This window comes from Spea bombifrons, chromosome 1, assembly GCF_027358695.1.
Source record: "Spea bombifrons isolate aSpeBom1 chromosome 1, aSpeBom1.2.pri, whole genome shotgun sequence".
In the NCBI taxonomy this organism is placed as follows: domain Eukaryota; kingdom Metazoa; phylum Chordata; class Amphibia; order Anura; family Pelobatidae; genus Spea; species Spea bombifrons.
The window spans coordinates 60,285,886-60,310,570 of NC_071087.1; the positions used below are offsets into that span (position 1 = coordinate 60,285,886).

At 38.9% G+C, this 24,685-nt stretch overlaps 1 protein-coding gene across 2 annotated transcripts; it reads right to left on the reverse strand.

Moving 5' to 3' along the window:
• Positions 1-5,166: 5,166 nt before the first annotated feature.
• Positions 5,167-23,704, reverse strand: ATCAY (ATCAY kinesin light chain interacting caytaxin). Of its 2 annotated transcripts, XM_053461864.1 has the most exons (13): positions 23,345-23,704; positions 21,742-21,871; positions 16,701-16,765; positions 16,402-16,623; positions 14,839-15,024; positions 13,837-13,939; positions 12,929-13,060; positions 11,632-11,718; positions 10,145-10,243; positions 9,735-9,770; positions 8,229-8,264; positions 7,332-7,393; positions 5,167-5,834 (listed from the first exon to the last, which is right to left on the reverse strand). In XM_053461864.1, the coding sequence occupies exons 2-12, from the start codon at positions 21,822-21,824 to the stop codon at positions 7,360-7,362; spliced, it is 1,083 nt and encodes a 360-aa protein (XP_053317839.1). In that variant the 5' UTR covers positions 21,825-21,871; positions 23,345-23,704; the 3' UTR covers positions 5,167-5,834; positions 7,332-7,359. The 2 variants fall into 2 exon arrangements, with proteins under 2 accessions (XP_053317839.1, XP_053317830.1); XM_053461855.1 differs by lacking the exon at positions 5,167-5,834 and having other exon boundaries at positions 5,951-7,393.
• Between the last annotated feature and the right edge of the window lie 981 nt (positions 23,705-24,685).

Consider the following 24,685-nt stretch of genomic DNA (forward strand, 5'->3'; position numbering starts at 1 on the left):
CTACTCAAATATGGTAGTACTATCATACCTTACTAGGTACAGTGGTGTCTTGTGTCATGATCAGCTGAACATAAAATGGAATATAGTTGAAAAAAAAAACAGAATACATAGGACACATGGTCACACATTTAGACTGGAAGAAAAGAGATTTAGTCTAAGGCAGAGGAAAGGGGTTTTTTTTTTACAGTTAGGACAATAAGGATGTGGAATTCCTGCAGAGGTAGTTTTATCAGAGTCTGTACAGACATTTAAAAGCACTTGGATGTAGTGCAGGGATATAATTCAGGGATATAATTTTTAAATTATGGGGAAACGGCTTCTTGATCCAAGGAGAGATCTGACTGCCCTTCTGGGGTCAAGAAGGATTTTTTCCCCTAGTTTGTGCAAAATTGGAAAGAGTCACAACTGTTTCTTTTGCCGTCTTTTGGATCAACAGCAAGAAATAAACAGATATGGCAAAGGCTGAACTTGATGGACGCAAGGCTGATCTAACCCCATAAACATGTAATACATAACTATGACACAGTTTGGCATTATAAATTAATAATATATACATCGATAGTTTGCACTGTTTATCAATGCACAATAAAAAGGACATTGTTCCGCAATACTTAGTTATCATAGGATTCCATTACACAGTGTACATGTAGTTATGCTCCAGACAAAGTAAGTGTGATTTAGTATGCAAATTGCCTCTTTTATGTCTCGCTTATATGCTGTATGTAAATAGCATTTATATTGGTCACCAGTATTATGCAATATACACTTTGCACCACTAAGGACATTACTTTGGGGTATTTTAGCTCTAACCAGGATCTCATCTGCAGTTCAATGAGCTACCTTGCTATACACTAGATGCATTCCTTGTCCACAGATGCCCGTTTATTAGAACTTGATTTTCGATACCATTGCGCCTGCCCTCACCCTTCTGACTAGTTTGGACAATGATATGCTTTCATTTTTGTCCCCTAAACAGCCTACTGGTACTGCATCTGCCCCCTTCATGTGCCATCTCTGCCCCTGCCATCTCTGCCCCTAAACATTCTGTTTGTGCCACCTCTGCCCTAAATAGCTTGCCAGTACCAAAGCTGCCCCCTAAAACGCCTGCCTGTGCCATCTCTGCCCCAACACATTCTACATGTCCCACCTCTGCCCTTAAACATATTGCCTATACCAAATCTGTCCACTCAACAGCTTGCTGGTGCCATATCTGCCCCTAAGCAGTCTGCCTGTGCTACATCTGCCTCTAAACAGCCTGCCTGTGCCACCTTTGCCCCTTTAACAACCTGCCTGTGCCGCCTTTTCTCTCCAGATACAGCACCCCTCTGGCCCTGAAACAGCCTGCCTTTCTCATGTTCCCCCCCCCTTAAACCGCCTATCTGTGCCACTATTGCCCCCTAAACAGCCTGCATGTGCCACTTCTGCCCTTAAACAGCATGCCTGTGCCACCTCTGCCCCTCAACAGACCGTCTGTCAAATGTTTGCCCCTAAACATGACCATTCATTCACTCACTCACTCATTCATTCACCCATTCTTCTGGATGACAATGTGATACATATAGATAACCCCTCCTCTTGTGGAATATGTCTAAAGCTGTAATAAGGGGACACATAATACAGTGGAATGTAACATATCAATCTGTAATGTAAAGGTATTAAACTCCAGCCATCACATGCACTTTAATGAATATGATTCCTGACAGGTAATTTTAAATTTACGTGGTGTCCACTTTGTAAATGTATGGGAGAACCCAGCAGACTCTCTCATTTGCATTTGCCCCTTTTTCTTTAACAGACTGACATCACTGACACGTATTCAACTTGTCAGTCATTGACTTTAATACTGAGTCTTACTTTTTCTGTGACAATAGTCAACAGATTTGGATACATTTCTCTACTGAGCTGTAGAGGATTGGATGCTAGCTTTGGACACATACCTTATGCGCTTGGTGTACTTGGCCTGTAGCTTTTGTTCAATTTAGCCCCAAAAAGTGATAGTTTTCTAATTTAAGAATGAAAGGCTTAAGATATGAGATACTGCAAAAGTGGATGCTGTAGATGCAAAATGACCGAAAATAGCAATTAAGGTCTTGAAGATGGGTTTTATTTTGAAGAGTTAGTGGGTATTGATGCTGAAGTGGCGATGGAACACTCTTTAAGAGGTTAGACTTAGTAGTCTCAATGATTGACTCAGAGGAGAATCTGGTGGCAAAACCCTGTAGGAACAAGATTGTGAACACTATTGCAGCAGCGACGATGGCAGCAGAATGTGTGAGACCTCTTCTAAGATGTTTCATGAACAGTTGGCTAATGGGAACCTTTAATAAGAGCATGGCTGACATAACAGACTATGATCCTAAAAACAAGACAGTCCTTTTGTGGAAATCCAAGCTGGAAGAAGCGGTTATTGGGCTCTTGAAAACTAGAAAATACTGATATACAGAGGGCAATGCTTTGTTTCCCCCCCAAGACTACCTCTGAAAGATGCCAGTAGAATCCTATATAGCAGATGGAATTTGCCAATCTTGCGAGTTCGTAGAAATATCCGATAATGAAACAAACGAGAAAGAGTTGCAAAACCAGTCTGCCTGTGATATTTTGTTAGGATTGATTCTTTAATTTGTCCTACTTAGTGTGCTGATGCCATGTTAACATTTCATTAGCAGCTGCAGACTGATGGCAGTTCGGAGCGTGAGCTGAGTGTCAGCTGAGATTGAGGTTCATCTATCTGCCATATTGCAAGTGTCAAGTTGTTCATTTTATTGATTTACTGGGACTGCAGCATAAGCTTTTTTCCCCGTTCTTGTAGGCTTGAAAGAACAGGGCCCTTTTCTCCTTTTGTACCAGTTTGTTATTGTGTGTGATTTTAAATTATTGTTACACTGAGTTGCAACAGCAATATCGAGTCTGCTGGCACTGAATAAATAAATATAATGCGATGTAATAATCAATTTTTAGGGCTGTTTTTTTTCATTTAGGAACCAATTGTTTAAATATTGCTCCTATTTAAAATTAGGTTCTGCTTTAGTAATACACTTGTACTACCAGCAAAACCTTTTATTTTTGGACAACACAAAATAATAAATCAGTTAATATTTGCAGCAAAATTAAGCATTGGACTGTGCATGCACGCAGTCTGTTTTTTTCCTTGAAATACTGTTCTTGAATTAGGTTGCCCATTTACACTACCAAGGAAACCTCTTAATTTTGAACTGTGCAAATAATAAAATATAAGTGACAAATTAGGCAGGGCAGGTGACGTACATGCGCACTTGCGCAGTGTGTCAGTCATTGGCATACTGTTCCTGTTAGTTGTATGCTTACGCTACCAGCAAATCCTCTTAATTTTGTGCCATGTAACTATTAATAATTTAGTCAGGCAGGCCAAAACACACGTGCTGTCTATCCAACTGATCCTTCAGCAGTAATCTTGTCTGTGTCTGCCAAAGTAGCTAGTTTTGTATGGTTACAGAGTCATACTTTTTTTTTTTTGTTTACATTTTTACCTGCAACTACAATTGATTTGGAAATGTCTGTAAGAAAGAGTGATTCCAGTTTTAATGGGCTGTGCAAAGGCAGTGGCAGGTGTGTATTAAAACGTTGTCAGATGACCCCTAGTATACCAGTTCCAAGTAGGCTAACCAGCCGGATGCAGCAGCAGCAGTACTAGCAAACATCCTGGCTGTAGTAATGATATAATATTCTCCACTCCGTCTACCAAAATGCACTGCCGACACTGGAATGTTTACTCCCCAGAGCAAAGATGGACATGCACTGCAAATGATAGCAGCAGGTCTATGTTTGGGCCACAAGGAAGTAAGGAGGAAGAGGGAAGGTCAACCCTTGCAATCAAAGTGGGTCTTACTTGGCCTTGTGCCAAAAGTGGATTTAGATTATGAGCCAGAGGAAGAGGATTATGAGCCACTTGTGTGGGGACCAATCAACACTCAACCCCGTTTCCTGAAGCTGCCTGTGGCAGCTGAAAACGCAATTGCTGGTTTGCCGGCAATCGCGTTTTCAGCCTACAGAATCACTCCATGGGAGTGATCTCAGGCTCGTGGACGGGCTCGGAGTGGCTGTGCTGGTCTGCCCAGACACCTGGGTAGACAGCAGCAGCAGCGCCCCTGCGATCATCACGATTGTGGTGATGTGGGGGCATTCTTTTGGGATGTAGCAGGCTGACAAACACATAGGCGGCAGGAAAAAATTCTCAGTGGCCATGGCGACCTGACTCCTGGGATTTGTCGAGTCCTGATTTATACCATGACACTTGCTTACTAAACGCACATTAGAAGAACCAGCTTGCAAACAAATGTGGTTAATGCTACAACTCCTACAGAGACTTTGATGGAATGTCAACTGGAGTGAACAAAAAATAGCAACAGGGTGTATTCACTGAAGCAACAGTCATCAGTATAGTTTATAGGAGAGTTGTGGTTATAATTCACCGACATCGCTATGCATTATGAAGTCAAACCTAGTAACCTTCTGCTGCTAGAAGAAATCGGTAATCTCTGCTTAGTATATTATTACATCAGTGAAACCTTTTAAAAGTCACCACAAGCTGCTAATGGCCACCAGGTCTACAGGTTGCTGACGCTAACTCGGCACAGAGTGAGTCAGTGATTCCTAGGCTTTCTAGCAATGCAAGTATTTTGCAGAGCGTTGCTTTAAACAGCTCAGCTGCAGCCTCCGTCAATTATGACCTACGCTGCAGCCTGTCAACCAACCATCTCTGCTCTTGCTGAACTTACTTTTCTAATGAGGCGCATTAGTCCTTCTCCTTGTCCGTCTGACAAGGAAGTAGTTTATAAACTTCCTTATCTCAGTCTTTGTTACCCGTTCAAAGAGTTTAGTGGCTGCTACTCTGGGTGCTTTATATTTAATTTATTCTGTGAACCGAACTTTGGCTTTGGATTGACCCTGATCATTTTTTATTTGCTTTTCTTGTGTATTGACCGCTGGCTAGTTTATGGCTATTATCTATTTGTTTCTGCTGTTTCTCTTCTCTGATAACCAGCGCTTTGGTAGACAGCAAAGTAGTGGCAGCCACTGTGTACCCTTAGGCTTCACCTTAAGCAGAAATAGGGGTTGTTGTACATGAATACCATACCTCCAGTGCTAGGTTCTATTTTTCCTGAACTCGGCCCTTGGCAGTGGACCTAGGGAGGACAAATCCAGCCAAATGGCTCAGTAATAAAGCAGCTCAAAAAGCATTTGGCAGATAATGTGCATTACCCCTTCCTCTTACAGACATTTAATGAAAAGGCCTTACAGAATACCATAAAAGGAGCAGAAAACCACACAAATGCTGCTTTAAGTTCTTGTTACTCTAGATACCTTTGTGGCTATAAGTAAAATTGTCAGTAAAACCAATAAAAAAGCTTTAGTTGTCCCAATATCTTTAAATTAATCCAGACCATGGAACTAATGTTGACCATTGCTGGAGGTGCCTAGGCTGTAAGTAAGGCAATGATCAAGTTCCTAAAATTCGATTTAGTGTTTGAAATTTAGCAGGATACACAGTACCAGTAACAGAAGGAAGCATAACATATATTGAGGAAGAAAAAAGGAGAGGCAGCAGAATATGAAACTGGGTGCAGCTATCATTTCACTCCTTGTCGCTCCCAAAAAGTGATGCTCAAGGTTAGTGTCTTTTGGGAAATTTAACCCAGTGTCTTTATCCAGTGCTGGCATCTTAAGGCATATCTGTTATCTATACAGTAACCTCATTGGATCATTTCAGATGCTTGTAGGTTCTTCCTTCTGTATTTTCCTTCATCCTTATTAGAACTGGTGGAACCAATAAGCTGCCAAAAATGTGGAGGAGCATCCTAATGGGGACAAATAATCATCCAAATCATGAGATCAGGAAATGATCCCACCGTTCCCACCAGCAAAATGTGTATAGTTTATTATTATTATTATCTGAAAACGTCATGACATATGGTTATTAGGTACAATGAACTTTAATAACATAAAACTTGTGAAACTGAAACATCTGCTTAATTTTGTGTTATAATACTATCTATATGTACCATTAGTGTAATAAACAGTCTTAACGGATTAATACATAAAGTCAAATTTCTGGCTTCTAAACACCTTATGAAACTGTTGGGCTTTAAAATGTGTTGAACATGTATTTAGTCTTCTTCTGATAACAACACTCTCTGTAATGCTTATTTAACACAAAATACATTTTGAGCTCCATATATTCTTTAATTTTTTTCAGACCACCCCAAACTCTTATTCTCGGTCCGGGATACACATATGCTTCCAGTTACAAAAACTATAAAGTGTCCTCTACTGTGAGAAAAAATCATATATTTTAAAAGGCAGCAAATAGAAAGAAGGTGACTCGTCAAAGGAAAGCTCTAAAGCTTAACGTCCCAACGCCTACATTTTAGAGGTAGCATCTAAATGTACTATGCAGGTATGGGCAAGGGTGGAACAACCACTTGTGCAAGACAGAGGACCAAGCTATTTCAACTGATAACCAAATTCCATATGGAATAAAATCTCAGTATACTACTATGTCTAGACTTTTTTTTTTGTCCTTTGCTACAATTCTGCCTTACATTATACTGTTGAGTTGCAGTATCTTCTTAACCCACAGCCATAAAATTTGCAAGCATAACTTGCAACTTGGGTTTATTCACTAAAGGGAGAGATATGGCAGAAGAGTTGTGGTTTCTACTTCTTCGATCCACTATTATAAATGGCCAACACTGCTAATTTTCTCTAGCAATAAAGTGCTGAGTTGGCTTTGCATAATGCATAACTCAATGGGTGAGAAGACGTTGGCAAAATCTCAGATTCTACCATGCATCACACGTGGCCAACCTTTAGTGCATATACCCCAAAGTCCTTAGTGCCTTCGTTCAATAACAAATATTAAGTGCTACTTGAAATTTGTTATACTTACTCATACCTTATTTCAAGATATTCCAAGATATTGTGGAGAGAAAGAAATGTATCTGGCAGTGGGATAAACACTGTAACAAAACGCGTTCATACCGACTTGGTGCCATGACAGCTGTCCTTCTGGCATAGACGACAGCTCTTTCTCCTTGTTGGTGACTTGTCATATAGGGGAGTTATGGAATGTAATAAAACATTATGGACAATCGACTAGCATATCGATGTTCACAAATGTATTGATCAGATTTGGTAAAAACCAAGTATTCCCGCCAGTAGTTAGATGAAAGTGTATTTTGTAATACATATATTGTCCCGATCTTAAAATGTTGTTTTGATAAAGTCCATGGATTCGACTAATGGAGGTCCAAGTAAATTCTTCATCCAACAAAGGTTGCTTTCAAAGGTTTTACCTTGGTGAATTCTTCTATGTTCATGGAATCACTTGCCTGATACATTTTCAGTCTGTGGTAGGCTAAAATAAATGGTTTCACAATGGTTAATGCAAACTCAGATCTGAACAGTTATGTGGGCTACTTCAAGAGAATGAGCAATCATTCAAGCTGGAAAAATCAATCATACAAGATACTATTAAATATTGGTTTGTTTTTTACAGTATGAGCGTGTGTACAAATGAGTGTGAAATAAATCAACATTAGTAATTAGGTAATTACAAGGCAATTAAATAAGGATGTAAATAGTTTTCTTGCAGAACATGCGTCGGTTAGTCACTTGTACAATGTATATTTAAAGTTTTGTTCAGACATGGGCTTTTTTACAAAATACAAATCTTGTGCACTTCAGGGGCCTAATGTTACACATCTTATATCACCCCTTTTTGATGAGCTATAATATTTACGTTTTATAGTGTAACAAAAGTTGAATTTGTTAATTGAAGGGAAGCTTTCGCCATACTTTACTATGAATACTAAATCGGAAAGTAGGCTCAATTCATCATGATCATGAGTATTTCTATATTAAGTGATCCAAAATAATTACAAAATCTGGCTATATATGGAAGTACTCAATTCAAATATTCTGAGTATGTTTAAGACATAATTACAAAATATGTTACCCTAATTTGACATGTTAAAAGCATCTGCAAACCACATTTTTGCAACACTTCTCTCCTGTTTTCAGAGTGAATATAACCACAAATTTGAATTTGGTAGAAATGTCTGTCTCATTTGCAGAATTAGATGTATTTAACTAGTAGTGGAAGAGGGTCATTTAGTTATCTGCTGCTTATATAATACTAAGCCCATACGATTTCATCAATAACACAACGGATAAATACATATTTTTGTTACCTTCCTCGCTCGGAACTTTCTTGCTTCTCTTCTGATCTGTGTTAAGAATACAGTTAAGTTAGCAAAACTAACTATACAGAAGGGAACATGCAAACGCTTAAAGCGTCTGGATGTCAAGTTTCTTGTTTAGCCAAAGAAAGCTCACAGAGAAGATGGTGCAAAGAGCATGGTTGTGAGGCACCATAAAGAGAGAGAAATGCATCATGGACCTTGTCTCGTAAGCATGTGTTGGTGGTGATGTCTGAGTGTGCTCAGTTGGTGTGTGGGCCTGACTGGTATCACAGCAGCTGGTTTAGGGCACCTGTAAGGGAGACCATAGCTTGGGAAGTAAGAAATTGTGAAGGCCCAATTAAAAGATGTTTGAAGAAGAATGCTAAAGGAAAACATTATCAGATTAGGTACATTTATATTTACAGGTCAACTTGTAGTATGTGAATGAAGCCTAGATTTCCGCCATAAGCACCCATCTACTGCACAGATGATAGTTAGCTAGAATCCACCATATAAACCCCCACTCCCCTCAACACATGATCCTTAAAAAAACACAGGACTGGAATTAACTACCTAAAACCATGCCCATGCACAGCCCTGCCCACTGGTTCCTACTACAGGTGAACTGGCATTCACCCTCCCAAGGGTGAATAGAAATAAGGAAAGTACACTACACTGATTTTTTTTTATAAATCTGGATTACACTTCCATCACCATCAACCAAGCTGTCTCTGAAAAAGTATCCTTTTAATCTAAATTGTGTATTATCGTTTTGCTAACTTGTACTATTCTGTGTGCTGTTGTGGAGTGAAATGAGCGTGTCATGTAGTGTGCCGTGAAGATTAAAAAAAATATACAAAAACTTATGCATGTGGGGTATTTCTGTAATCTAAGAGATACAGTTGAGTGCATTTTGGTGTATTTCTCTGCAGTTGCATGTAATATGCGCAAACAATCCTAAAAACAGCAAAAACCCCCCCACAAAAAACAGGCGATTAATGTTGTGGGGGGGTATTTTGTGCTGGTGGCCTTCACAGCAGTCCCAAATGAAACACAGACATCGCAAAATAAAATGTTGGAAATGTTCTATTTTGTGCCCTTTAACTTCCAAAAAACATAAAAACACCTATGCATGTTGGGTTTTTCAAATTCAGGACACTTAATATATTTTGTGGTATTTTGGTAAACTGAACTGGTTTGGGGACTGTGTTCATGAGTCTACTGTATCTGATCTCCTCAACTGGCCCATTTACACTATGACGCGGCCTCCAAAGAATACTGTACTTGGTATATTAAGAGGCACTGCACCAGGATAAAGTGTTAGTTTCAGAGAGGGTGGGGGGACTGACTTGAGTCAAGAAAAGGGCAGCACCCAAGAAAAATAGACGACTGTATTCAAGATCTAATCAGGTTAAACAAATGTGGTGGCACACAATATTGAGAAACAACAATCACATAAATTATTCGATTTAAAATGCCGTACAAAAGTGTACAACGAGGATCTGGGAAACTTACCGTAATCTCTTGGCTTTCATTCTCTCTTCATCATACCTGCAGAAAAACAAACATATGACTGCATGTTTTTTATGAATTGACTCCCATTAATTATTTATTATTCATTTTTATTTTTTGCTATTTAAAAAACTGTTATAATTTAGTTTTTCCCTCCACTTACTCTGATATCGCTGTGTTGATCACACAGTGATCATCAAGCATTGTTTTCCTGATTTTATAGTATAGAAATGTTAAATGTGGGATTTGGGAAAAGTGTCAGATCTGCTTTAATTGTGCATTATAGAAAGCCGTGATGGAAGGAGGTCTATGCACAAGTGGATAATAACAATTAATTAATTAGGAATGTTCTTTAATTGTGTTCTATAGCTACTCATTGAGGGCTGGGATTGATCTAAAGAACACCAACTTACTGGAAAACACCTTCAGGGATATGTACGTTCTCCATAGGAATGATTTGCTCTAGTTCCTCCAGGCTGTGCACATATTGGATTTTGTTGATAAATTTCACACTGTCAACGAAAGTAGACAGAAACAGAACAATCTAATTATAAGACTATATCTGAATTATTGAAAGCACATATGTTCTCTTGATTTCTTAATTTTTGCTTTGGCAATAACTTCAGACAAATGTTTTCCATATGGCGCTATGAGCCACCAAAACCACCACAAAGAAGGACTAGGTTGATCTCTAATCACTTTTTTGTTTGAAGCTAGTGAAGAGTCTTTACATGTTGGCTGCACCTGTCTACTAGTATTTGCTCAGGCCTAATAACCACTCCCGTGTTAGGCTGTGAAGGTTCAATTCATTACAGGTAACCTCAGCAGAGCTACAATCTGCAGAGGTTACTTTTTAACCTGACCTAGTGCTAAATAGTTATATAAAAATAGATTAAAAAATACACCTGGGGCATGCCCTTTGCCTCTCCTCTCCCCAATTCCATGTGCTTGGGGGTAATACATTAAATAAATAGGGTACCAAAGCGGCCCTTAAAATCTCAGAAACGGTGCACAAAGAGTGACCCCCAGTGAGAAGAAAGGAAGGAAGGAGGAAAAGTGGGAAGGAAGGAGGGAAGGTGGGAAGGAAGGAGAAAGGGAAAAAATGGAAGGAGGGAGGGAATGAGGGAACCTTGCACCCACAGCTGCCTTCTCCTACTGCCAGATTTCCCACACAGAAAGCCACTATACAATTACTTATAATTAAGATTGGCATGTGCCATGCCTTAATATTTATCAGTTGTGTCTATTTATGTTTTTTTTGTAAAAACAAGAAAATTCAACGGGGGAAAAAAAGCTTTTGTCAATGCCAAACTTAGTTTCTCACTTAAACGGCCAAAAACTAGGGGTACGGTTCGGCTTCCAAAAGGGCTATCAAGGCACTGTTTAGATGTTAGTTTACATGGCATAAAATTACAATTGCAGTACAACTTTTTATATTTTATTTTTCACCAATAATTTGGTTATTGGTGTATTGTTACTACTAGGAGGACATCTATGTAGATTGTTATGCTGCCAGTCCTGCTTGTGAAGTAGAAAATGACATATTAATCTTTAAAAATTAGGGTTAACACTGGATGATGAATTGCATTGACAAAAGATAAGGAGTGCATCGGTTGGTGCATTTAGTTAGTGTCCTGGATTGAACTGAAGTGCTACAAGAGCTTTAAATAAGTGAAACGTTTGGAGCTGGATCAGTAATGCCACAGATAAGATGATCTGTGATGTAACTGATTGTGTTATTAGTGCTGTCACCAGTGATGCCATTGGTAAGGTAACTGATGAAGCCATTGATGGTCTCATTTGTGATGTCACCAGCAAATGCACATGGGGTGCAAACTTAATTTTGAAGAACTTTATCATATATTCGCACAAGCTCATAGATATTTAAACCAATGTTAACCTGATAAACGGCCTAGAAATCGCAAGTACTGTGCGAATAAACCAGGATGGATGGACGATGATCAAAGATTTCAGATTTTTCCTTAATCTGTAAGAAATAAAGTAAAAAACAACAAAACATATTATTTCTTAATATAATTTAATATTTTCTGTGGTGGGTTTCTTTTTGTGTGTAAATGGTCTAGAAGGCTGCCATATGTGGTATGTATGACACTTACAGAATGGAATCAATTACTCAGTTACACATCCCACATATTGCAGGATAGCACTATATACTGTAGATGCTGGTCAGCAACCTGTCAGATCTTACGTACTTAGCTGGTTTTATGGAAAACAAGGACATTTCTAGCTGTACATACTAAACGGCAAAAGGGTTTTCTAATAATCAATAAGCCTTTTAGACTTAAACTTGGATTAGCGAACACAACATTTACACCATTAGCAACGTCCGCACTATATCTCTGATCCATTCGATGTTATTTAAATTGACAGAATTTGCTCTCTCTCAGAGAGACAGAGTAAAAACGATGAACAATTTTTTAAATATCATGCTTCAGTTAATTTCTAGATAAAAATGTCACCTTTTTCAGGCATGTTTCCTTTGTGGTTTTTCATTATCGTAATTAGTGTGATTTTGTTAAACATTTTCTTAAAATTGAGAATTACATCAATAGTGTGGCAATACAGGTTTCTCACTTAAAGATAATATCGTACCCGGTGTATTATTAGGTTTGTTATAAATGGATACTGAATGCTTCTGCAGATTGAAAACATTGACCCCTATATGTTTAATAAACACAACCTCAGAAATAAATGAATAATACAAGTTTAAATGTATGGCAGTTTGTATGGATGGAAGGTAATTAATTGCCGGGATCATTTTAGCCTCTACCCATACACTGGTCCTTAATTAGTAGGGTTTAAACTTCCAGGTATCAGCATAGTGCAGCAGAATGGTGTTTTGTTTGCTGGTAGATTAATTACACGAGAGTAACTCACTGGCTTGCTGTGTAAAACGACTTAATTTTTGATTGGTATATTAACACAGGTGGCAACAACATTGGCAAGTCCACTTAGTAGCCATGAGCTTCTTTGAAACTATCCAATGATAGTTTATCATCTCCGAAATGTGAATGCATGTTTCTCAGAAGTGAGATTTTTTTAAACATAACTGACATATGATTTGTCATTGTAATACCCAATTTTTTATGGATCCTTTATCATGGATCTGGCTCAGCTAAATGGCGGTTATCGTTCTTAAATATTGCTTTAGTTTTGACGTGAACTCTCACACTTACCTCCTGTCAATCATTTGATAACACCTTTTCAGCCAACCTAACCCAGGCATTCTTCTCCGTGGTGTGGCGCCATTCAGGTATACAATCATGTAATCTTCTGCCACCAGCAGCTCCAGACTGCTAATAACATAACTAACAAAACAAAATAAAGCAGTGAATACAGGGAATAACACTTTTCCTGGCTCTGTACACATGTGTAAGTCTAGTGTCTTTACACATACCTGCATGTGTGTGCAGCCAGTGTTGTGTTTAGATTGACTATTGCCCTGGGTTTGCCACCCCTCAGGAGCTATCTTACAGTCACCTCTTTTTGGTCTTCTGTGCTGAATGGAGGGATAGGACATCCCAGAAGGACATGTGCCACCAGCTACAGTATACTATGAAGATTGTGTCCTAAACCAGCCCACTGACGAGTGAGGCCCAGAAGGCTGATCCCCCAATAGGACAATCCACAATCCCTAGACCTGCCATCCTATGCCTAGTCGGGCCTACGGCACCATAGCCGTAAACAGCCAGAGGACACATGTATATTCACTCTCCATAACACTGGGAGCATTTATTTTTTGTCCTGTCCAATAAGCTTTTCTGCTGGTTAGTTAAGCTCTTTATAGTATGTTGTCTATATGTGGCTTTTGGAAGCTTAGAAAATGGAGATGTAGAAAAAAAATGAAACAGTACTGTTTCTAAGACCCCTTACTCTCATCTTGTCTCAACATCTGCATGCTATGTATACATCTACCTAATTGCATTTGACAGATGGGAAAAAGAGGGACAGTTGTGGCTTTATAATCTCACATTCCACCTTTTCTATATAGTAAAGCACCAAAGATCGTTATACTGTCACACCTGCAATGCTTTTGAATGAGGTATAACAACTCATACATGCATTCCATTCCATTTGCACTTACAGAAATAAATTTTCCATGATGTAACTGTAATCTGGACAGTTGCTATCTGGGAGACAACAGGCTGCAAATACAATTATAGCATTCAGACCTTCTCCGTAGTATCCTACACAAAACAAACAGTAAGAAAAAGAGATAGAGAAATGTATATAAAAGTTAGAGAAATGTTTATTACTTGTGGCCAAGGCTTACAGCATGGGTAACATAGTAAATCTTTTGACCAATGTGTAATATACAGTACATTCCCACCAGGTCACTGATTTTTTTTTTTAATTCATTTTATTTTTCTTTAACCTTAATTATTAATGAACCTTTTAAGCTCTATTCTAAATCAAAGCGATATTGAAGCCTCTCAGTATCAGAGCTATGTTCAAAATCACTTGCAAGGATCCTGAAAATAGTCTTAGATCAAGTGCCAGGCAGCAAAGAATGCCTGGAGATAAATGTTCCTCGAGTACACGGGCGGCTATAACAATTCAATCAGACAATGCAGTAGTAGCAGCCTACCTACAAGCTGGGGAAGACATTCAGTATGATACATTATGACAAGTAGATGACAAGATCATGTCATATATATGACAAGATCATGAATCTCATCTACTCTATATCTCAGACAATCGAATTCTGCCTGAAAAAAAAGTTTATTGTTTAAGTTCACTGTACAAAAGGAACCAGCAGAAGATATTGGATGCCCAATCTGTGTTATAGTCAAGCCTACTCTTTTCTATGTTCCACTTGATCAGTATCAAGCATGTGCATTATCATAACGCATTTTTTGCCAAAAACTGGATGATTTGTGGAGCTCTTACGACTGTCAAGAGGTCCAACAATGATTTTTGTAGACAGATGCGATTTCTTATTAAAAAGATAGCTCTGGCCTCAAGGAGTAGGGATTTTTCCATTGATGGTTTGGGCTAAATTATCAGCAAGGAATAATAACTAAAAATGGAACACATTTCACATCTGGTTATGTATAATTTAATCATTTTTAGGTAGGCTAATTACCTCCATGTGTCACCACCTTCATGTAAGGTTTAATCATTTGTAGATCTATTCGATGTTCCTGCTCTCCAATTATGACAGTCCTCCACATCCGTCCATTGGTGGCTCCACCTTCTTCAGCGCCTCCATCTCCAAACAGATCTGCACTGTCCCCTGGCATATTCTTGGCATTTGCCACAGGTGTGTCATCTAGGAAGAAGCAATGACAATTTTGCTTAATGAATTATGAATGTTTCCTGAAACTTTTTTCTAAACTTTTGTTTGTATTACAAAAAATAACAATAAATATTCCACAATATATATTCCACAAAAGCATTTTTGAATAGAAAAGGTAACTTGTGAAATAATTTTATGCACACTGTAATGTTACTTAGAAATTGCCAAGGATAGTTTTGTTTTTTTCTATAAGCTACTAGGCAAAAATTTAGACCTTATTAGGTTCACATCTACTTTTTGGAAGCCCCCACAAGCCTGATGCATTACATAGTAAGGTGTAAAAAGACATTGTTAAGTCTATACACAGCTAAACAATAGGTACTTTTAATAAATTATTTAAACTAAAAACTGGGGCTAAAAGTTCTTATTTTATCTGCTGAATTAACAATTGTTTAAAAAAAACAGTGGTTAAATCTAACTCCAGTTTGATGGGTTGAATTATGGGTCGTGTGTAGGTAAGGGAGAGCATGTAAGGTATATAACAGGTGCACACACACCATAGATTGAGAAACCTACAAGCTGTGTTGAGGAGACCCAATCCCTCTTTAGGTTCTAAATGTGTGAAATTCGTACACAGTTGCGTGCACTTGTATCAATAAACAAGTAAAGGCAAGGTACAAGTTTTGCTCAAAACAATCTTGTCTTGTACGATAGGAGCAACTGACCATGTCTGGTTAAAAATATTAACGTAAGTTATTAAAGACTTCTGCCAGCTTCCAAGGGCTCAACTGGATGCCCCCATATGCATAGACATATTTAAATAATCACATAAATATATTCACACAAGGACTCTATCATATGTTAACCATCACAGACACACATACACATTCATACTCATATATACATACTGACAGTCACATATATTATTTTTTACATTTGCACACAGTGTCACACACTACATACACAATTGGGCTTTTTATATTATTGTGTAAAGTAGATGGAGCAAATATGTACCATTTTGGGCAAGAACTCATTCGGCTGTTCACTCATCGGATTCTGGTAAGCACCACTCAAAAGAGCTTTCTGAGCCCATTAACCCTCCAGGTCATGTACACTCCCCAAACCTAAATCTCCCATTTGTCTTTGATCAGACAATGTTTCCATGCTCTCTGTCTTGTATAGCATACGTTCTAGGTTGTAGGATTTTCGAGATAAATGTAACAATTTCATAATATTCACATTGTATTCTTTGGGGTTTGTTGGTGGTATATAAGTGCTTGTCTCATAAAGCTTAGATGTGTTTGTGAGTCTGAAAAAACTAAGGAAACAGTGCCATCTAGGTATTATTGCTGTTACTGATAACACTGAAACCCACACACCTTGCAAGTGACTGCAAAAAACACTCCTTACCTTCCCATTCCAGCTCATTTCCATTGCCCAGATACTCCAAAGAATCAGTTTCATCTGGGGTCTCAATGTCATCTACATTAATGTCCAGATCGTCTGGGGTATCCAGCAAGTCATCAGACAGCACAGATCCCTCACTTCGGTCAAGGGAAATGTTAATCTCTGGAGCCACAAGAGTCTTTCGTTTTCGATGTGATCCGTTGACATTTAATGTGCTTGGCGGAGCTGTGTGAAACATGCATAAGTTAATGTGGCGTCTTTGGACCCAGTCGTGAACAGGGTATATACCTGCTGGTACTTACAAGATGTAATGTCATCTTCTGTTGGGCTGCAAAGAGTGTCCATCCCTGTATCTTCAGGAAGGGGTCTGGTTAACAGCAGCAGCAGAGACAAGGAGAGAAACATGGGGTAAACCAAGTTATTGTCCTCTTACTGTACTCTTATTTAGCAAATATTATTTATAGATAAATATATATACACAACACAGAGAAACAAACACGTGCTATGATATAATACGCACAATATAAAGTCTGCATCAGTTCTGTTGTAGTCCTAGGTAAAGTGGGATTTTGCCCAAAACCTCCCTCTGCAACTTGGCTTTCTATCCAGCCTCCTAGGTTGTGCTTGTTGATTTAACATCTTTCACTAAACCCTGGTAATATGCAACCACAATAAGGCTCGACTATTTCCCGATATATCATTCTTCCTAATAGAATAAAGTCTGGACTGTTTGTAGATAACTTGTCCATTATGTGTACTGTCATTTCTATTTTTTTTTTATAAAGGATACTCCCACCATACTTTTATATTCTCTTGTTATTTCTATGACTCACAGGAGCCACATATTGTCACAAAAGTATCAAAAATGATCTTTATTTGCGACAATACTCAGTTTCAGATACGGTAATATCCGCTTAGTGACCAAAGTTTGGCTAGGAAAAGTACTGCACTGTAAATCACATGGGAAAGGGGAACTAGGGACATCCAGGAAAAACTTTCTATAGAATAAGAAAAATCTGCTCAGTAATGTAAGTATCTGTAAATTCATTTTACATGCCTGCTTGCAAGGCAGTTACGCATTACTACCAGGTCATCTATACTCTTGTACTTTCAACTGCAGGATGATATGAAAACATATACTTTGATGCCATGATGCTAGCGAATTTGTTGGCACATACCAGTGGGGAAACATTTGTGGAAATGGGTGCAAAAATAGTCAGTTTCCTTTATGGTAGCGTTATAAATTGTACGCCTACACAATCGTTTCCTGTTAACAACAAGAAAGGATATCCTACCAAACCAAACAGAAATAACAACATTTGATATTTGTCATATATTTACAATGAGCACAATTATTTATCTACAACTTCCTGTTATAGCGCTAAGAGGTGGTAAAAGCTTAACATAGGCCTCCAAAAATGTAAAGAAACATTTGATATCATTTAGGTAATAAAATAACCTTTTGTACCAGGGCCTAAAAAACATTCATGATGCTCTGATTCATTATTCACTGGTTTCGAAGCATACCTTTTTTTTTTTTTTTCTATTTGAAAGCAACTGCTGTTTTGAATTCCTCTCTTGTCCTCTCAAGAATGCAAATCATTCAACATTTAATTCAACAAAAATGGACCCAAGCCTACTCGAGTTGCTCTGTCATGTCGATTTGCCCATAAGGCACTTGCTCATTGCTCGTACAGATCCTCAGCACAATAGGACGCTGATGCCACTGTGAACGCATCCTGGATCAAAGCATCGTACCAGAGCTGACGACAGATGCTAGCCTCATACTGGAGATTCAGTAGCTCCTCCTTCAGTAACAGCATAACCCCCAGGTCAGGAACAGCAAGCTGCTCTGTTTCTACTTAATACGAAACACAGATCTTTAATGTGGACATTGAAATGACCAGTTAGGTGAAGATATTAAAGGGACCGTCTTTCAGTGTTAAATAGAGGCTGCCCCCCATCTCTGCTCTCTGCTTGGCACCAAAATACATCTGTCCCTTTTTCCTAGGAGTTCAAATTGTATGGTAAGTAACCGCTAAAGTCAAAATAATGTGTGTACAAACAGCAGATAATACATTTACAAATTAAAAATTGCTAAATAAGATACATTATATATATATATATAAACAATAGGTTATATACACCTATAAAAAGTCGTAAAGGCACACTTTCCCAGGGCCGGCCCTACAATGGAGCCGACTGGGGCAATTGCCCCAGGCGGCACATTAGAAGCGCTTTTTTTGGTTGTTTGTTTTGAAGCGGAGGAGAGAGAGGGGCGCCGAGTAGTTTTCGCTTACCCGCTCGGCGCCCCTCTCTCTCCTCTGCGGCGAGTCTCCCTGTTCAGTCTCGGTGCCGGCTTGTAATGATGAGCGCCGGAAGTGGCGTCAATTTCCGGCGCTCAGCATTACAAACCGGGACCGTGGCAGAGCAGGGAGACTCGCTGGCAGGACTCTTTAAAGGTAAGTACCGTCGGCGGGGGGGGGCGGCATTTTAAACTTCGACCCCAGGCGGCGTTAAGTCTTCGGCCGGCCCTGCACTTTCCCCACCCCCCGAAAAATGCATTTAATACACTTATCCCCAGTGCTGTTCAGACCCCATGTGATTTTCAAAAGCCAATTAGAGGCAAATAATTTTGTGATCTCTGCATGTGGGGTATTTCTGTAATTTGGAGATGCAGCTGAATATAGTTTGGTGGGTTTCTCTGCAGTTACATGTAATCTGTACAAACAACATTATGTGTCCAAATGCTCCTAGTGAAATACCCTGGGTTGTCTTCTTTCCAAAAATATATACTTTTGTGGGGGTATTTTGACCAGGTAGGGTGCTAAACAGTCTCAAATGAGACATAGGCATCACAAAATAAAAATAAAAAATTTGAAGTTTGGAAAAGGGAACACGCATGTTCCATTTTGTGCCCAGTAACCTCCAAAGTAACAACAGCTCAGCCACAAAGTGGTAGACCATATACTCAAAGAGCAGGGCTGCCAAGTGCTGAAACACATGGCACGCATGTCCTATTTAGCATCACTCACTACAGAGTTCCAAACTGCCTCTGGAAGGAACATTATCCCAAGCACTATGTGTCAGGAGCTTCATAAAGTCGGTTTTCATGGCCGAGCAGCTGCACACAAGCCAGGGATCATTTATGCCAAATGTCAGCTGGAGTGGTGTAGACCACACTTCCACTGGAGGCTGAAGCAATGGAAACATCTCTGTTGTGATGAAGCATGCTTTCGGAAGTCTGATGCACGGATATGGGTTTGGTGGATCCCAGGAGAACTACCAGAATGCATAGGTCTACTGTAAAGTATGGTAGAGGGATAATAGTCTGGGGCTGAGCTAGGCTTCTTAGTTCCCTTGAAGGCTAATGTTAATGCTATAGCGTAAAAAGACAAATTTTGATAATTGTATGCTTCCAATTGTGCACCAGTTTGAGGAACCCCTTTCCTGTTAGAGCAAAACTGTGCCCCTGTGCACAAACCAAGGTCCATGACAATGTGGTTGGCGAGTTTGGTGTGGAGGAATGCCAGTGGCCTGCACAGACAGAACCCTACCCTTAACCCCACTGAACACCTTTGGGATGAATTGGAATGCCAATTGCGAGCCAGGCCTTCTTATCCAATATCAATGCCTGACCACACAAATGCTCTTTTGGTTGAATGGGCATACATTTCCTCAGACACACTGCAAAATCTTGTGGAAAGCTTTCCCAGCAGAGCAGAAGTTGTTATAGCTCCAAATGAGGGCCCCACTCCATTTAATGTCCATGGTTTTGGACTGGGATGTCCACCAAGCTCATAGAGGTGTGATGGTCAGGTGTCCACATACTTTTGGTCATATAATCTATATACACATATATACATTTTCACTGCCCATCCCGGATGCCCAGGTGGTGTGATAAGTGTCATTAAATTTATATTTAATTGACTGCTTAATTGTCAATTGACTTCTATAGAAGCTTTTTTATGGATGTCTGGTGGGTTTTTTTCTCTGCATTTTATCAACACTGCTAAATAGCCCATTTGTTTTTCGTTCTGGTGGCATTGAATTAATCCCACGATTTTATGTATTGGACTATAATTGCGTTACATGAGATGCTTGAGATTCCCTCTTTAGGTCATCCGACATGAGATGTATTCACAGCCTTGTATTTCTCCCATGCAGCTGAAGCTCACAGCTGCTCATTAATACATTTAGCTTATGAATGACTAGTGGACTATCTCATAGCCTCTCTCCTACAACTAGACACAGGGTTATTCAACCTCAGACAGAGAACAAATAGGCATTTTGTCGCAGCTGTGTCTGATTCATGTATATATTTTTCACTGTATCTAAAACATGAAATGAAAAGTAATGGTTGAGAAATATTTGAATTTTCTTTTCAAATGAATATTTGAATTTGTATTCTTCAAAAATTGTAAGTAGCACAATGTGAGCCCAAGTAACTGCTTTAAGAGGGCTATATGATACATGAAGTGACAGTCATTGTTGGCAATATGAAGTGTACTGTCCTTGTGGGCAATAATTAACAAATGCAAAATATATCACATTTTTCAGGGCATGGAAGGGGTTGGTGGGATAGATGCTACTGAACAGTATGTATTGTGAACAATAACTGTAAAGCATAGATATGATCTCTAGCATGCCATATGCTGTATATGATCTATACAGTTTATTGGTTTAGGATTTTATTCTCTTTTTGTTTAGATCAGCTCAGAGAGGTGCAATTGCAGTCTTCTGAGACCTTGGTATCTGTTGGCTAAGACTATTATATATCAGGGTATTCAGAGAAGTCTAACAGAGCAACCTCGACTTAGTTGAAGGTATGGGATCCAATCCATGTGGTTGCAAACCATGCTTTAACAATTATTGACCGTTTTCCCAATAATCTGATATACGCCTTTAAGTTGGTGTAAAAGTTTGTAACTCCTCATGGGAATGTGCTAGGAAAACAGAGAGAACTCATGGTGAAGAGATCATAGTAAACCCCTATTATGGAAGCAAAAGGGAGTAACAAGAACAAATATTTTACATATTTGAAATGCGCATCAGACCCTGGGACTGGTATTGTCCATGGTTTTGGAGTCAGAAGGCTGATAGACCTTTAAGGCTGAGTACCCCACAATTAAGTAAAAGCCATGTTAGTTGATGTGTGAGAAGACTGTTACCCGAAAGCAGTTAGAAAATAAGCAAGTGTCATCTAACCTTCCGTGGAAAACCATCATGACCATAAAAGTCATAACGTAAGCGGCAAAGATTCTACCAATGTTTATCAACATGCATGTGACATTTGTTGTTATAGACCGAAAAATCACCATATTTGAGTGAAAGACAGTGTACCTGGGGAAGTCCTCATCCTGCCATTCCTCTTTAACCTCCACATCTGCATTTTCCATGCGTAGGGTGGCTTCTGTGGTCCCCATTGTCCAATATGGTAAAAAGCAGGACTCAAGAGTAATACAGAAACGTCCTACAAAATAACACATAAAATGTAGACTTCTTAGCATGGTTATCCTGTCGTGTTCCATATGGGAGCTTCCACGTATTTTAAATGTAATTGATCACCCTAAGCTCTGTGATAATAACTTTAATTGAGAATTGCATACCAACCAGGTTCATTCTTCACAAAGAGGTTTTGAGAAATTAAGGGAACGTTACATGTAATCCCCTGCTTATACAAAAATACCCGAACCGGAAACTATAATGAGAATTTAAACCCTTAAAAATAATAACGAACATGATAGAGCGTTAGTCAGTTATGTTTTTTTTTCTCCGATATGACCTCTTTTAGCCAGGGACAGCCTTAAGCATGTCGCCTGTATGCCAAATTTCCCACACTACCCCAACTGAGCATCAGAGCGACAATATGCTTTGCAATAACTTACTGCCATCTGTTGCATCTAGGCTCCCCATCCTTTTTGTTGTGTGTATTTGTTTGTATTCTACTGTTTGATATGACATTTAAATCATGGTTGCTATTTGGTTAGTGAAATAGTGTATAAGCATGGATCTAAGATCCGACTTACATACAGTACTTCAGAGCAATGCTCAGAAAATCCTATTCTTACAAGACAGGTTTGCTGATGGTGAAGCTCAACCATGAAAGATGTCTCTTCATGCACATAAGTAAACACTATTGTATTTCCCGAATGGTGTTCAAATTAATTGCAGAGGAGATTAACCTAAATACAGGAAATATATACTCTTGGATGTCCATCTGTCTTGCTTTGCATCTAGGCACTATATCCTAGATTTTTTTTTTAATTTTAGACAAAAAAAGCCACATTTATGAAGACGGGAGGTGGGGAAAAGAAATTCTCCATCTTAAATAGAGATTAACCATCCTGATTTATTTGTTCCGTAAATCTGAATCTTAGATAACAGGGCAGATTGCACGTTTATTATTTACTGCTGCAACAAAATAGTTGCGCCATCGATTTCTTTCTTGCAAAAAAAAATACTTGTGTTTGTGACAATCTCCATATTATAGTGTATTTAAAATGATAGACGCTAGTTCGTTTTATAAAGGCCTGTACAGCTGACACATCTGCAAAAAAAACTGATGTGGAAACGCTAAACGTTATTTATTACGGTATTCTATTTTTTTTTTGTATTCTTATCACATATGCTTTCCAGTAAAATCATGCATTAAAATTTGAGCAGTATAAAAATACTATTGACGAAACAAAAAAGTAAAATTCAAAACGACAATTGGTATTGCATATTTCCCACAAAGTCGCGTTAATAAGATGGGTTAAACACACTTTTTTTGTGTAAATACATATCTAAACAGATTTTCTAAAATGCAACCCGTTTATGTGCCAGAAATAACGTTTCCAAACAGGTGGCTAAAAAGCATATAATAAAATATATCCGAAATTATGTATTTGTTTTTTGATCACGGATAACAGACATTGTTAATATCGACAATGCAGCTACTTACAGATTAAATGCCTTAACAGTCTGAAATGTCGGTCTTCATGAATGTGATTACACAGGAATGTTTCCGATGTTTTCTTTCTCACAGGTGAGCATTGTTTTCATCCTTTAAACCCTGCAGAATTCCAGGCGGCTTCTAAACACCAGTAAGCCACAAAGGATGGATAACAGCCTCATCCTTGGAATGTGTTGCATGAGATCACACCGTTCTTTCCTCCTTGCTCCTTGCATTGATGCTCAATACCGTGTATCATCAGGGTTGAGGGTATCAAAGGGTTATCAGCTGATGAAGCATCTATTGTGTATGTGCAATGGAGGAGACGGGAAGGAGAGGGGAAGACGAATGGATGGTGTGTGGGGGGGTGATTTCTCCACCAGCTCCCATCCCTCCCTTTTCCGTGCGGATTGGTTGAGAGCTAACAGCATCCCTGAGAAAAGGATGTCTCCTCTCAAGAAGGAGCAGGGAAATAGGCCTTTAAACGTTACATTGCTGCAATAACATAAAATGCGCTGGTAAATCTGTGCTTATCATAAAGAGTGTAGAGATGAAAGGAGCATTCTATTTATAATTAATAAATAAAACTGATATTTGAAATAATCTACACATTTATTGAGCAGCCACCATTGTGCAGAAGTATCTGTCTTGTGCTCCGTAGTGGCACAATGTTATTTCTCTTAATTTTTGGAATATGGTATTTATTGATTTTACGAAGTGATATAAAATGGAAAATTACACATGAAAACTGTGCATGAGTGTCCACAGGATTGTTTCCAGGAGGCCAAAATGTCTGACCCACCTTCCCGTCTGCCACCCCAATACCTTCTTACCCATTGCCTAACTTTGTTGGCTCAGTTTAGGGGTTTCCTGGTGGGAGGCAAAAGTTAGTTACCCATTAATAGGAAAAATGATATGATCATAGTACATTACATTTATTTATATAGCCCCAGTAGATTCCCTAGAGCTGTTACAATCAGTGGAATCATTTTAAATCACACACAATAACAAACTGGTATAAAAGAAATTATTTTACTGTAACAGCGCTACGGAGTCTGCTGGCGCTATATAAATAAATCTAATGGTGTTCAGCCAGTAATGGCTGACTGTGACTGTATATTACAGGAGCTGCAGTTAGTGTGTAGTGCAGGCCACTGCTTCTCCAGTCTATGACTACAATTCCCATGAAGCTCAGCCAGCAATATGACTGCTGGATATTATTGTAGCTGCAGCCAACAAAAGTTAGTGTTTTATTATTATTGTAGCCCTCTTAAAGTGCAATCTGTAGTTTCTCTCCCCAGGCAAGACTCTGTGTCTATAAAGATGCAGCTACCAAGGGGTGGAGACCAG